We start from the raw sequence: 14544 nt of genomic DNA, 5'->3' as shown, positions 1-14544 counted from the left end.
GCTGGACTCGATATAACTTATATTATTTAATGCAATAGTGAAATAATTTTTATTCGGTTCAGTAGTTTCGGAGCCTTTAGGATACAAACAAACAAATGTTTCCTCTTTACTACATTAGAATAGATCATACCAGCACCATAAGTTAGCGCATTTTGTGCCTGACTGGCTATAGGTCACGACAAGAGTTTGAACTAGAAAAGGTGTATGCAATCATAAAGAAATAAATGGGTTACCATTTAAGTTAGTTATAACTTACTGTTTTTTATCGTATATGTAGTTTAATTAAATAATATCATCATCTCATACTGCCTAGGTTTTCCGAAATATGTCGGGGTCTGTTGATTTCCTAATGAATTACAAACTCAGTCATAACACGATTTTTTTAATGGTTTTTCTACGCCTTCATTGTCGTTTCTTACAACCCTATGAAAATTCATTACACTTGCCTACTGAAGTTAAATAAAAAACACGTGCTCACTCCAGGGTTAGTGAAAGCTTTATCATCTAAGCCTACTGCTGTCCAAACAAGGCCTACCATTGTTATGGCAGTCAAATTTGATTTAGATAAGATACATATACTGAAGACCAAAGAAGATACAGATGGGGCAGTTAATATAGACATAGTTTCTATCCTACAAGCTTGACAAATGCGAAAATACCAATCGGTTTTACTCATTTTACCTAAAAATTTGCATGAGCATTTTCATCAAAGTAGGCAGAGTAGTAAGTAAATGTCAGTGTAAGTGATAGTATATACCACACTGTTGACTAAACAGACGGTCGATGGTTGGAAAAAATAATTATTAATTTATTAATTTGGTTGGAAGTTATTTAAGAAGATAGTGAATTCAATAATTTTTCTAGTCGGTCTGATGCCGTCCAAATACCTGATCGAAATGATTTAGAACTTGAACAATCTGACTGACTGTTTAATCGGCAGTCTGTGGGTACTTTAAAACTACGATATAACCCATCTAGGCATAAAAGTGAACCTATATCATTACCTACATGGTATGTTTTCATCACAGATATGAAACACAAAAATGGCATATCTAATTATTTATCTACTCTATGCCTATCAAAATGTTTCTTATAAGCACCTAAGTAAAATGATCCAGTAAAGTATCATTCTTTGACTGACTTGGTTTCAAAATACTAGTTCAAAATTATTTTAAAAAATGGGAATGGAAGAAAAAGCTCCTGAATATGAGTACAGCAAAGTTCCAACAAAGGCCATGATTGCGGGTAAGTTTTTAATACACATATTTATAGCAAATCATCTGTTCCCTGTGGTTCTAACTGCATCCCGAAGGAATTACTTCCCACATCTGTTTAGAAGTCCTTTCTCAGGCTCCGGGTTCACTTTGTCCCATTGAAGTAAGTAACAGTAGTAGTAGTGTAAGTATCACTTCAGTAGTTTTAGTGTGAAAGACAGAAAGAGTTACTTCAGCATTTATAATAATTGCAAGAAATAACGATTAGTTATTTATTTTCTGTTAATTATATTAATGGCTTAATGCCCTTGAATTAGTAAAAGGTGATTCTTTAAATAAATCAATCTTGATGAACATCAATTGACTGTAACAAACAAAGATAGGCGTAGTTGTGTTGTCACTGACCTTTCCTAATTATCTTACTATTAGCACTAAGAATCTATTTTTAACCCCCGACGCAAAAACGACGGGGTGTTATAAGTTTGACGTGTCTGTGTGTGTGTGTGTGTGTGTGTGTGTGTGTATGTGGCATCGTAGCTCCCAAACGGATGATCCGATTGTAATGCGGTTTTTTTTGTTTGAAAGGTATGTCATTCGGGAGTGTTCTTAGCTATGTTTGGTGGAAATCGGTTCAGGTCTTCAAGGTCATCAGCTCGTTTGTTAGGTGTGATAGGAATGTTACACGCTCAGTTTACTTGCAAGCATATGTGGGATCAGACATTTGAAACACTAATGTCTTCTGGGACCACTGAGCTGGTCTGCTGTTAGCACGAAGATAGGAGACGTAACCCTGAACTGCCTTTTAGTAAACCCATCGAGTTTGGGCTCGTTGAATTTGTCTTGACTAGCTCTCTTCATTTTTCTAATTGACTAGAACCTGATGCTGGAAATAGGATGTGGCGGATGAAACCCTGGAATGCCGGAATGAAACGGATAAACCGATTTATATGTATTTTTGCTGAAAGTCTAAAATGACCAAAGGTTAATCTTTATTGTTTCTCAATCTGTGCAATTCTCCCAGAGCCAGTTTGTCATGAGGATTGTTAAACAGCTTCCTTTGGCCGAGATCGCATATAGCGACCACATCTTAAAATAAAAGAAATTGAATGAAAGAAGGAAAAAGTAAGGAGCTCCTTCAAAAAGCATGAAATAAAATTAAATTATAAATTTAAAAAAACCCCCGACCCAAAAAAGCACGCAATTATTATAACAAAAGGTTAAAAACGCTAAACCCTATAAAAAGCAAAAAATAACTTTTAACACTACGTAAGTACCAACTAAAGCATGTCAGACTAAACTAAATTTTGACGTGTCGGGGGACCGCTTTTTACCTTTAAAAATACTACATTAATCAAATGATACCTACTTAATTACAACATTCGTATAAAAAAACACGTATCTAAACAAAATTATATAAAAAGTTATAAGAAGTATATATAATGTAGTAGTATATAATTACTTCTAACGTTAAGCTAATAAATTAGAGCGGTCCCCCGACTCGACAAAATTTAGTTTAGTCTGACATGCTTTAGTTGGTACTTACGTAGTGTTAAAAGTTATTTTTTGCTTTTTATAGGGTTTAGCGTTTTTAACCTTTTGTCATAATAATTGCGTGCTTTTTTGGGTCGGGGGTTTTTTTAAATTTATAATTTAATTTTTACTATTGTAACAAATGTTTTCTTTTATTTAATTTCAGAAAGCCCGGAGAAACCACCAGCTTATGGCTATGGAGTCAGACATGTTCAGCTTCTAATATGTTTACTGAGCCTAACAGTCAACTTCATAGCGAGAGGTCATTTGGGTGTCACTGTTGTAGCTATGACTAGTCCTAGAGATCATGCTTTAGTTTTAGATACAAATACAAGTACAAATTATGTCGAGAATATCACAATAAGTAATGTTAGTATCAATGGTGTTCCTTCAATGGATTCTACCGAGGATCCCTTCAAAGTAAGTATGTAATTGAACTGCTTAATTAAAATGAATACAACAGAACATTCAGAAACTATTTAAGTATTTTACGCTAATGCATTATGCTGAAATTATCAAATAAGTATCACAATAACAAAAAAAAAATACAGAAACTCTTTATACTTTTCAGAGATTTGACTGGCCAAAATCGACTCAAGAAATGGTACTAGGCGCTTTCTTCTTAGGATACTGCATCATGACCTTCCCCATGGGAATTGTGGCACAACGATGGGGTGGCAAGATACCGTTGCAAATTGCTTTATTTTTCAACGGAGTTATATCTCTCTTGACCCCGTGGCTTACAAACTGGGTAAGTTTTCATCACTCAAAAAGCAAATCTATTAGTAAACATATAATCTTATTCTTGATATTGTGTGGCCTATAAAATTACGTACAGGAATGACCAAAAGGTCCTCTAAATGAAGTGTATTATGACTGCTATGCTAAAACTCGCATACCCACCCAAAACAAAAATGTGAAAGACTGCCAAGTTCGATAACATGGGAATGCTTCGCCTATAAAAGAAGTGAGATCTGAATAAGTACCAAGTTCCATACACATACCTCAGTTAAAAATAGTTACTAGTTAATAATGTTACTTGGCAAGTTTTCACACACCTTGTTATAAACCGACTAAACGCAATGAATCAAGTATTTAATTTTCTATTAAAACTTGCCAAGTAACATCATTAAAAAGTAACTATTTTTAACTGAAGTATGTGTATGGAACTTGGTAATTATTCAGATTTCACTTCTTTTATAGGCGAAGCATTCCCATATTATCGAACTTGGCAGTCTTTCACATTTTTGTTTCGGGTGGGATTTCGTTTATTTTTGTAAGATTGTTTATTTTATTTTTTTCTTATGATTAAGTTAGTTAAGGAAATGTCTCATTTATACTATCTTTCAGATTTTTGAATATGCACTATGCTTCTTACAAAGAAATGAACTAGATTAACTAAATGGACTAGATTTACCAACTGACTGACATGCGTGTTATCATATATTATGTTCGTGGATCAATGTTACACATTCGTTATTTTCAAAAGTGATTCACACTTGGCCGTTTTCAGATTTTTACTTTACTTTGACTAAATACAAACCTTTGTAACGAATTTCAGATCGGTACGACCATTCGAAGATATATTATATAAATATAGATAAATTTATAATAAATTTACACCGGGTATAAATTTACACCTTCATTATTTTGAAACCGACTAACACTTGGCCATTTTCAGATTTTTCCCTTTACCTTGACATAAAGACCTACCTCCATGCCAAATTTCAAGTCAACACGACCATTGGAAGTGGTCTAGGTTTTTGATGAGTGAGTCAGTCAGTCAGTCAGTCAGTCAGTGAGTGTATAGTAAAAATAGCGATTTTCTGACGTCAATATCTCAAGACCAACAATAGGTATATTAATGAAATTTTGTATTTTAGATAAGTGAGGGGGTCTCAACAGATACTAGAAATTTGATATGCTTAAATAAAATAGATTTTGAGTTATAGGGGGGTCGAATTTGGCCCGAAATGGTTCGTGTAATATAACCCACGGCCGGTGTGTCGCTTTTTTTGCTCGAACTTGGCGCACACACTGCCGTGTGTCTAGATTTAGTTGTCCAGACATAAAGAAAATAGAAAGTATTTATGAAATATGATGGTTTTCTAGGGTGGTTGGAAAGCAGTATGCGCCTGTCGTATAATACAAGGATTGTCTCAGGCAGGAGTCTACCCCAGCATCCAGACTTTGTTAGCTAAATGGGTTCCAGTCAGCGAGAGAGCGTCTTTGACTAGCTATGTTTACACAGGTTGGTAAATATGTAATCTTATCAAATTATGTCACTGAACTCATAGACAGTATTCTTAAAGTTTTTTAAGAGGTAGCTAATATTGCTATTGTGTCCATCAACTAAGTAATTTGGAACATAATAAATTCAAAAGCAAAGGAACAGACAGTTTTCTTAGCAGACAAAATAATATGCGCAGTAAGATTAGGTAACGACAATCATGACTTGGCACTCAAAAGTGACACTTTAATACCATATTAAATAAGAGCACAGCACCTTGTTATAACAGCGATAAGTACACGTAAAATCCTTCTGATATAAGTTCATTAGACCCCTTAATATTATTATAGCAAACGAGACTATGATTACTTGCTATCATAATATTCAAAGTCTGGCATTTGTTCAACTTTGTTTAACAATCACAATGAGTGTAATTCAAGTTAATTCATAAATGATAGTAGAAATATTAAAAAAATAGAATGATAATACTAGAAAGCTTTATAAGATACGCTGTTACCTACTGGAGCTACCTCATAAGATATCACAGTATGCGATGATATAGAATGTTTGTGGTAAATTGAGGTCTTAGTCTCATTCAGCTTTATTATTTAGTACAACAACAATTTTATTATTTGCAGGTTCAATAGTTGGCACCGTACTATCTTTCCAGTTGTCTGGCTTTTTGAGTGAATCAAAATGGGGATGGCCGTCAGCATTTTGGGTTGTTGGTCTGATCTGCCTGATCTCGTTCGCACTTCTGACTGTTTTTGGTTCTGCATCACCCGCTGTCCACAAAACAATAAGCGATGAAGAGAAGAATTTCATTCTCGGCCGCATCGATGACGGGAAAGTTAGGGTAGGTATGACTAGTCAAGACAATATTTTAATTTGATTGAAAAGAATATTACTCATGAGGTGATATCAGACAAAGAAGCATGAAAGAAGAATACATTTGCGCGAACCCCAAATCATTTTGGGAGAATTAGGGTGACACGACGAATATTTTGCTTTGGTCACTTAATATTAAAACGTAGTAAAAATATGCACCAGGAACTTTAAATAAAATCTTGTTTTATCCATTGCAGAGATTGAAGACACCGTGGAAAGCGATCCTACGTTCGAAGCCGTTATGGGGTACACTAGCGACACACGTTGGCAGTGGAACTAGTTTCGTCTTTTTCTTCACTCAAGTGCCATCTTACATTCATTATATTCTTGGAGTTGATGTTAGAAGCGTAAGTTTACGTGTTTACTATGTTTTCGTTCTTATTGGAACTATGTCATGCTTAATGTGCAGAACCATTATTAGATTTTCTTGTATCCCATCGTCCTGTCTTTGAGAACTGTAGACTGTAGAATTGAGTTAAGTTTAATGTGCTTATGTTATTACAATTTCAGAGTGGTCTTCTGTCATCTTTGCCGTACATCGTGAGTTTCTTCACGAACATTACGTTTGGAACACTATCAGACTTCATGACAAATAGGAATATCATCAGTGTCAGGAACGCGCGAAGAATATTTAATAGCATTTGTAAGTATATTAAAGTTTATAATTTCTATATCGTTAGTTGTTTTGTCACTTCATTTCACTATATTAGAAAGTGCTTCATTTATTTTTAAATATTCATTGAACACATTTTCACAGTACACCTTGTAATCTTCCACACTGAATCTTTCATAACACACATTCTTATTCTGAAATATGACATAAAAACCAAAATTTTACCTATTTCAGCTCAGGTAGGAGTGGCAATATCTCTAATTTGTGCAGCATTTACAACGAGCACTGTGGTAGGAGTACTTTGCCTGGTCTGCTCCATGGGATGCCATATGGCGATGCACGTTGGATGGATGGTAAGAATTTTATTCCTGATGCATATTAAATCATGGAGTTTTAGAAATCATTGTTGCCATTGGTCTTGTTACAAATAGTCCTCTCAATTGCTTGCCACCAAGTAGACTTGATCATTAATTGAAATGGTCAACAATCGCTACTGTTTCTCTTTGAGGAATTATATCCCTTGTTTCTTCCTCAAAAATACCTATTGAGCGGCCTCAAAAATGTTTGTGTGTTAGAAATGACCTTAGAACTAAAACTGCCATATTACTTCTTTCCAGGTGAACCACATAGACTTGGCTCCTAACTTCAGCGGCACTCTCATGTCGATAGGCAACACGCTGATGAACATTCTAAACGTGCTATTGCCCGTACTTGTGTCCTACGTTGTCACTGACATGGTTTGTATTTTTGTTTTATATACTACTAGCTCCCGCCCGCGAATACTTCAAAAGTCCGGGATAAAAACTATCATATGTTCTTTCTCAAGGTCAACTCTATCTCTGTACCAAATTTTATTTAAAATCAGTTCAGTGGTTTAGACGTGAAAGCGTAACAGACCGACAGACAGAGTTACTTTCGCATTTATAATATTATAGTACGCGCCAAATAAACTTGCAATAAAGGTCATTCAACCGCCCTGCCGTCAGGGGCGCATCACCTGTCCGCCATTTTGTAATAATGTCCTTCCGTCATTTCGAATTTGGAATGCGCTTGGGATAGACTACTCAACTTGTGTAGGTACTCTACTCGGAAAGTTTTACTGACTGATCATACTTTTGACCAAAGGTTTGTAATCCTTTGCGATAAGGACGCCTCTTACCACGATACACTTGTTTTGATCGTGTTACCGACACTGCCCATACATTTTTTTCGTATCGTTTTGGAATATTGGGATACATTAGTAGAAGGAGGTGAACAAACTTTATTGCACGTTTATTTGGCGCGGACTATAGTAGGGATTAGTTTGATCTTTTTGCAAATTAAAAAGACGATCATTGTAGAGACTGCCCATGATCGAAATCGTTGGTATTCGTTGGGGGAAGCCTATTTTCAGCAGTGGATGGTTTGGCTGATATAATGATGATGGAGTAGACGATGAATGTTATATACATACAGAATATGTTTTTCTATTCAATGCGATTTTTTTAAACATTGTTAAAAAAACACCAAATATGCTATGACTATAAAATGAAATTACATTATAGACAAATTGGTAATTATTCATATTATTTTGTTGCAGAAAAATCAAATACAATGGCGGATCATGTTCTTCACGGTAGCCGCCTTAACTTTGACGACAAATGCTTTGTTTCTTGTACTGATGTCTGCTGATACACAACCATGGAATGATGTCGATGAATGTGGTGAGATTTATGATTATGAAATAATTGAAAGTACCTAGACAATTTACAGTAACTAGTATATAAGTTTTGTAAATTGTTTAGTAGACCGAGCCAACTTCTTTCGGAAAGCCTAAAACTTAATATTTTTGATTTTTTCAGATACGAGCCTAGAAGATGCGGAAATTAAACAAAAAAAGGAAACAAAAGAAAACCAATAAAAAGTTGCCAAAATATTGAGTTTCATTGAACAATTCAGTCCAGTTTTTTTTAAAGATGTTTACCTTCACGATGGTGAATTGTGTGTGAAGTGATTGATGACCAAGATATACTAAGAAAGTGCCCTCATAAAAGTTTTTAAAGTTGATAATGTAATCGAACCCGACCCTGATACTTGAAAAAATTTTGCTTGGAAGAATAGGCCTCCTGGTACAAAAATCAATAGATAGTTAATTAGTAATCGTCTCTCTCTACTACAGTCTGTAGATTTCTTTTTAAAGCAATCAGTACTTAGTACACATATAAGTGTATAGACACTCTTAACTTCATTTGTATACATATTACATTGGGTTACATTAATTTGTTAGATTGGAAGATAGCTCCCAATCATCCCAATATAATATGTATACTTGGATATTTTAATATTTAAATAGGAAGTCATGCTATCGAGAAAACGGGTAGTAAAAAAATATTAGTAACTCTTATGATACACACACATACACACACACACACACACAGGACCAGCAGATTTTAGGCTCAGTTTTTCAGCTACATTTGAAAAATACTGGTTGAAACAACGACAGCTAATACAGCGTGACATATTTATTGCCACACAACCCGTGTCGTGCGTATAAAATCTGAGCGAATTCGCGCGACAAAATCTGCTAACCTGCGTAAGCGATCTAAAAATAATTATGTCACGATTCATAGAGTTGAAAACCTTACTCAGATCCAAAAACAGTGAAAAGCTTTAGGTAACTTTATATAGAGAAACATATGCAGAAAATAACGTTCAATACATTGGGTTGTTATATAGTATCTATTTGTGAAAGAACCTTTCAATATTGTATTTCTAGCCACGCCTATTTCTATTTTTAGTTAACATAAATTATTTACATTTAACATAATATTAGTACTTCTTCGTTTATATTACATCATTGGGAGTCTGGTGGAAGGTTTTGGTATGCTTGTTTTAAACTAGATAAGATATCGTCTAGCTAAAGAGCTAGGAAGTTATAGAAGTTATACTTTTAGTAATATTACATTACGAAAAATTTTAATATTGAAGTCCTTTAAAAAATGAAGTAAATGTGAGATGTAACTATGTTTCTTGATGCTCCGGTATTACTTATCTCAGTTTTAGTACTGATTATTTAATCTTTAGTTTTATTTCATCATTAATATTAATAATTTACAATTCAATGTATTAATTGTATCTAAAATTAGATAAAGTAGATTTTATAAAATCATTCATTCCACAAAGTAAGACATGCCATATCTAGTAACTTCTTAACTCTATACTATAACAAAACAATGTGTTGTCTATGCAGTAAAGTTCAAGCAGGATCATTTGAAGTCTGGCTTTGTTTGAAAATACAAGCTACCAAGGAAGAAAAATAATAAAGTGAGTATGAACGAGAAATCACCTGAATATGAGTACAGTAAAGTTCCCACAAAACCTTTGATTGCCGGTAAGTTTAAATATAAAGTTTTAATACACGAGACCAATTCAATAGTAACGTGATTAATTTTGCCTTTCTTTGTCTACACGGTCATACATCATCCCCTTACTAAACAAATGCAGTCTAAGATGTATAAATGATAAATTTATCTAGAGAGCTTTCCCAAAAGTTTATGTCCCTTACTTATCTTCTTCTTCTGTTCTTAATTTTATTTGTGGTGGGATATGTTTTCTGCTTGCATTTCTCTTTGTCTGTCATCATGAAATGCACTCCCGTCTTGTACCTCACAGTCATATTGTTTGGTTAACCAGCTATGTTTTATGTTTGGTTTCAGATAATCCAGAGAAACCACCACCTTATGGGTATGGAGTTCGACACATTCAGTTACTAATATTTTTCTTCTGTCTATCGGTTAATTTTATTGCAAGAGGCCACATGGGAGTAACAGTTGTTGCTATGACTAGTCCTAGTGTTCATAAATTAGTTTTAGATACAAATAATACTGAAATTAATTATTCGGGTAATAATACAGATCTCCAAAATGGAGAGAAAATGACAGAAAATAATATTGACGATGGATATGTAGGAAATATAAGCAATGATGATGTTGCAGTTGTAGATTATACGAATCAATCTTACAGCGTGAGTATCTATTATTTATTCTACTGCTAGAAGTCATTGCTATTGAAATTAAAACAATACAAAGTTGGAATATCAATAACAACATAATGTCACAAGTGGTGCTAAACATAAAGTCCTCTAAATAAAAAATATTGTTTTTAATTTTTCAGACATATGACTGGCCAAAGTCAACTCAAGAAATGGTTCTAGGCTCGTTCTTTCTTGGATACGGCATCATGACCTTCCCCATGGGGATGGTAGTACAACGATGGGGTGGCAAAATACCGATGCAAATAGCTTTATTTATCAATGGAATAGTGTCTATTTTGGCACCATGGCTTATCCACTGGGTAAGTTTTTATCACTGAGATGTATTTAATTTCGTAGAAAGTATTGATGATTTTATTTCTATCTATAGGGAAGTTGGAAAGCCGTATGTGCCTGCCGTATTGCCCAAGGTCTGTCTCAAGCGGGAGTCTATCCCAGCATCCAGAACTTGTTGGCAAAATGGGTTCCCGTAAGTGAACGAGGCTCTCTAACTAGCTACGTATACACAGGTAACTAAATATACTACTTAATATGAATATATGGCTGATAGCCTAATTCAGGTTCACTGTACTGAAATAAATTCACAAAAGCAAATTATATAGCAATACCAAATTAAAGACACAGAGTACAAAGAACAAAATAAAGAATTAGTTAAGATAATAAACAACTTTACAATCAGTGACAATTTAATACTTGACACGATAAAAATATATACGTCCACCTATTAATGCAAATAACTTACATATAACGTAAGATAACGAGGTCCTGTTCCTTATCTAACTTTCATTCGGATTATACAAAATGATGGTGACGTTAATTTTCCAGGTTCAACAATTGGAACCGTATTAGGATTCCAGCTGTCTGGTGTTCTAAGTGATACCAGGTGGGGCTGGCCGTCAGCGTTTTGGGCTGTTGGTCTTATATGCTTAGCCTTCTTCCTGATCCTCACTGTTTTTGGTGCAGCAAGTCCTGCAAACCACAAAAGCATTAGTGATGATGAAAAAAATTACATTTTGGGTCGCATTGATGATGGTAAAGTGAGGGTAGGTGACATCAACTTCAAAAAAGCTCAAGTCATCCTATAGTTATCGGCACGAATCTTGAGCTCTGACCTACATCTGCGCAGAAGTGATTTATTAGCAAAGAACCAATCCCGAGTGACGGCTATGACGCGATGCACTGCGGGCCAATCATCGCTTTAGCCCGCCCCCGCGCCTCACTTCATACCACAAAAGGGACCCAATAAATTACTTCTGCGCAGGTGAAGGTCAGAGCTCAAGATTCGTGCCGATAACTAGATATACTCAAAAACTTGTTTTATTAATTTTGACTTTTTATTTATTGCAGAAACACAAAATACCATGGAAAGCGATCATGACTTCAAGGCCCATGTGGGGCGCGCTAGCTTCACACGTTGGGGCTGGTACCACCTTTGTATTCTACTTCACTCAAGTTCCTTCCTACATTCATTATATTCTTGGAATCAACGTCAAAAGTGTAAGTGAAATCCAAATACCATCACTTTAGATATTTGACCCTCTGACGAATATGATCGAGCCATTGTTTTTGGACCTATTTTCTTGACACTCCTCGATCAAAAGTCATAAGTGGATATAGTTTATATACTTCTGGTATTTAGGCGAGTTAAGTAATTATACCTGCAATCTACAGAAGAAGAGTAATTATTACATTAATGTTATGATTTCAGAGCGGTCTCTTATCATCTTTACCGTATTTAGTAAGTTTCTTCACAAGCATTGCATTTGGGACGATATCAGACAACTTGACAAACAGAAAAATCGTGTCTGTGAAGAATGCGCGAAGAATTTTCAATAGCATCTGTGAGTGTTTTATTGCCTTCTTTCCCTAGTTTTTGTTCTTGTGTGGTCCATCTTCACTTATTATTTTATCTGGATTGAAACCTATTTGTTTATTATTATCAATTTCAGCTCAAGTTGGAATAGCAATCTCACTAATCTGTGCGTCGTACACTACAAGCACAGTGATCGCAGTATTATGTCTCGTCTGCGCTATGGGATGCCACATGGCGATACACGTCGGTTGGATGGTGAGTAAACTTATCAATAAAAATTTCATTGAAAAACCAGAATACTGTACTGTGAATTTAAACAATTTAAACAGGAGCAGAATGTAATACTGTCCCACTGTAAGGCCTCTTTTCATGCAGAGAAGATAATGCACAAGAACAGATTAATGCACTTAAAAGTCCAGGCTGCCAAGAAGTCAAGTCATTTAAAAGATAAACATGGGAAGTAAAAAATTCCCTCCTCCTCCTCCTCCGAGCCTTTTCCCAAACTATACTCGGGTCGGCTTCCAGTCTAACCGGATTCAGCTGAGTACCAGTGCTTTACTACAAGCGACTGCCTGTCTGACCTCCTTAACCAAGTTACCCGGGCAACCCGACACCCCTTGGTTAGACTGGTGTCAGACTTACTGGCTTCTGACTACCCGTAACGACTGCCAAGGATGTTTAATGACAGCCGGGACCTACAGTTTAACGTGCCATCCGAAACACAGTCATTGGTGTCTGAGGTATACTTAGAAAGTACATACAAACTTAGAAAAGTTGCATTGGTACTTGCCTGACCTGGAATCGAACCCGCGCCCTCATACACGAGGTTGGTTCTTTGCCCACTAGGCCACCACAACTAAAGTAAAAAATTAAAGACACTTAATCAGAAAAAAAACCTGGGCTGTTATATGAAGCAAAGTTACTATTTCTTAATAAAATGATCAATGATGTGGAAGAGTATTAATTAAACAGTTTGAAAGTTCTATTATCTCCTATTTCCAGGTGAACCACATCGACTTGGCTCCGAACTTCAGCGGCACGCTCATGACGCTGGGCAACACACTCACAAACATCGGCACTGTCCTGCTACCAGTACTTGTGTCACACGTCGTCACTGATATGGTAGTTACAGCTTTTTAATTTTATTAATATAGACTTTCTCTCCTCTTTTCATTTAAGAAGTCTATATTTTTTGTTGTCTTGCCATGCAGGCAAGGCATACATGAAAGAATATTCAATAGAGGTTCTTTTTGGTCCTTCTCTGTAAGATCAACTACCTCTTTAAACCGCACAGTCTCTTTGTCCTTCTCAAACTGCACCGTGTCTGTTTGTAGTAAGAATTGACGACTACACTCAATCAAACTATTTTCAATAGGGTTTATTTTTGATGCCGTGGGATCTTTTTATAAGATTAACCTGTTAGTTATATTGAATTTTTCAGAAAAATCAAATCCAATGGCGCATCATGTTCTTCACGGTGGCTGCAGTAACTTTAACAACAAACGCTCTGTTTGTGTTACTGGTGTCAGCCGATACACAACCATGGAATGATTTGGATCAGCACGGTTAGTATAGTTTTCATCAAACTTTTTGTCGTCAAGAAGGTTTTCCGTCGCAGTAACCAATCCTAGATATTCAGTATGGGAACGACATCGATTTTACGAGAGCTGTAATATGCTTCCAATCAATAAATACGTCAATATGCAATTTTGACCAAACCGCAGGACTTAGCCTTAATAAATCTTTTTTTTTTTCAGATACGGCTCTTGAAAATGTGGAAACCGAACAGAAAACAGAAAAGCAAGAAAAATAATCTAATAATTGTAATAAATAAAAATTATGTTTTCACTTGGGTGTCGAATTTTTTCCTACCCTGTCGAATCTGCTTCTTGGAGTTCATTTTTGTAATGTGACTGAGAAAGACTCACCATTATTCTGGAAAAATAAATAATAATCAATTTGTACTTCATTTAACAATTACGCTTATTCCGTAATTAAATTACGAAAATATTGAAACAGAAACTCTTTTCCATTAAATTCTTGAAAACCATCGCAGCTCTTAATAAAGTAATTAAGCAGGACAGTAAAAAACTTTGCAATTACCTCGAGAATAACTCGTAAACATAAGTTATGAAAGCAATTATTCTTGTTTCAGTTTGAAAGGTAAACTTTAGATCGACTTGATGTAAAGCTTTTAAGGAACTAAGTTCCTTAACGTTGGCGCTA

At 35.3% G+C, this 14544-nt stretch overlaps 2 protein-coding genes across 2 annotated transcripts; both read left to right on the top strand.

Moving 5' to 3' along the window:
- Positions 1-1178: 1178 nt before the first annotated feature.
- Positions 1179-8388, top strand: LOC124637548 (putative inorganic phosphate cotransporter). The gene is made up of 11 exons (XM_047174062.1): positions 1179-1245; positions 2911-3164; positions 3316-3495; positions 4857-4995; positions 5613-5830; positions 6060-6209; positions 6373-6505; positions 6710-6828; positions 7093-7212; positions 8055-8178; positions 8317-8388. The coding sequence occupies exons 1-11, from the start codon at positions 1179-1181 to the stop codon at positions 8373-8375; spliced, it is 1563 nt and encodes a 520-aa protein (XP_047030018.1). The 3' UTR covers positions 8376-8388.
- Positions 8389-9749: 1361 nt separating this feature from the next.
- On the top strand, positions 9750-14141 carry LOC124637482 (putative inorganic phosphate cotransporter). The gene is made up of 11 exons (XM_047173991.1): positions 9750-9845; positions 10171-10478; positions 10628-10807; positions 10876-11014; positions 11331-11548; positions 11853-12002; positions 12214-12346; positions 12455-12573; positions 13321-13440; positions 13760-13883; positions 14076-14141. The coding sequence occupies exons 1-11, from the start codon at positions 9785-9787 to the stop codon at positions 14129-14131; spliced, it is 1608 nt and encodes a 535-aa protein (XP_047029947.1). The 5' UTR covers positions 9750-9784; the 3' UTR covers positions 14132-14141.
- Positions 14142-14544: the final 403 nt, after the last annotated feature.

Source organism: Helicoverpa zea, chromosome 16 (genome assembly GCF_022581195.2).
Source record: "Helicoverpa zea isolate HzStark_Cry1AcR chromosome 16, ilHelZeax1.1, whole genome shotgun sequence".
Taxonomy (NCBI): Eukaryota; Metazoa; Arthropoda; class Insecta; order Lepidoptera; family Noctuidae; genus Helicoverpa; species Helicoverpa zea.
The sequence above is the reverse complement of the archived record's forward strand: the minus strand, read 5'-3'. Positions and strand labels throughout refer to the sequence as shown.

Excerpts from the sequence above, each read along its gene's own strand:
- LOC124637548 (XM_047174062.1), top strand. The coding sequence starts at position 1,179 with ATGGGAATGGAAGAAAAAGCTCCTGAATATGAGTACAGCAAAGTTCCA. Across the intron at positions 3,165-3,315 it reads CTACCGAGGATCCCTTCAAA|AGATTTGACTGGCCAAAATC; the intron begins GTAAGTATGTAA and ends TATACTTTTCAG. Across the intron at positions 7,213-8,054 it reads CCTACGTTGTCACTGACATG|AAAAATCAAATACAATGGCG; the intron begins GTTTGTATTTTT and ends ATTTTGTTGCAG.
- LOC124637482 (XM_047173991.1), top strand. The coding sequence starts at position 9,785 with ATGAACGAGAAATCACCTGAATATGAGTACAGTAAAGTTCCCACAAAA. Across the intron at positions 11,015-11,330 it reads AACTAGCTACGTATACACAG|GTTCAACAATTGGAACCGTA; the intron begins GTAACTAAATAT and ends TTAATTTTCCAG. Across the intron at positions 12,003-12,213 it reads TTGGAATCAACGTCAAAAGT|AGCGGTCTCTTATCATCTTT; the intron begins GTAAGTGAAATC and ends TTATGATTTCAG.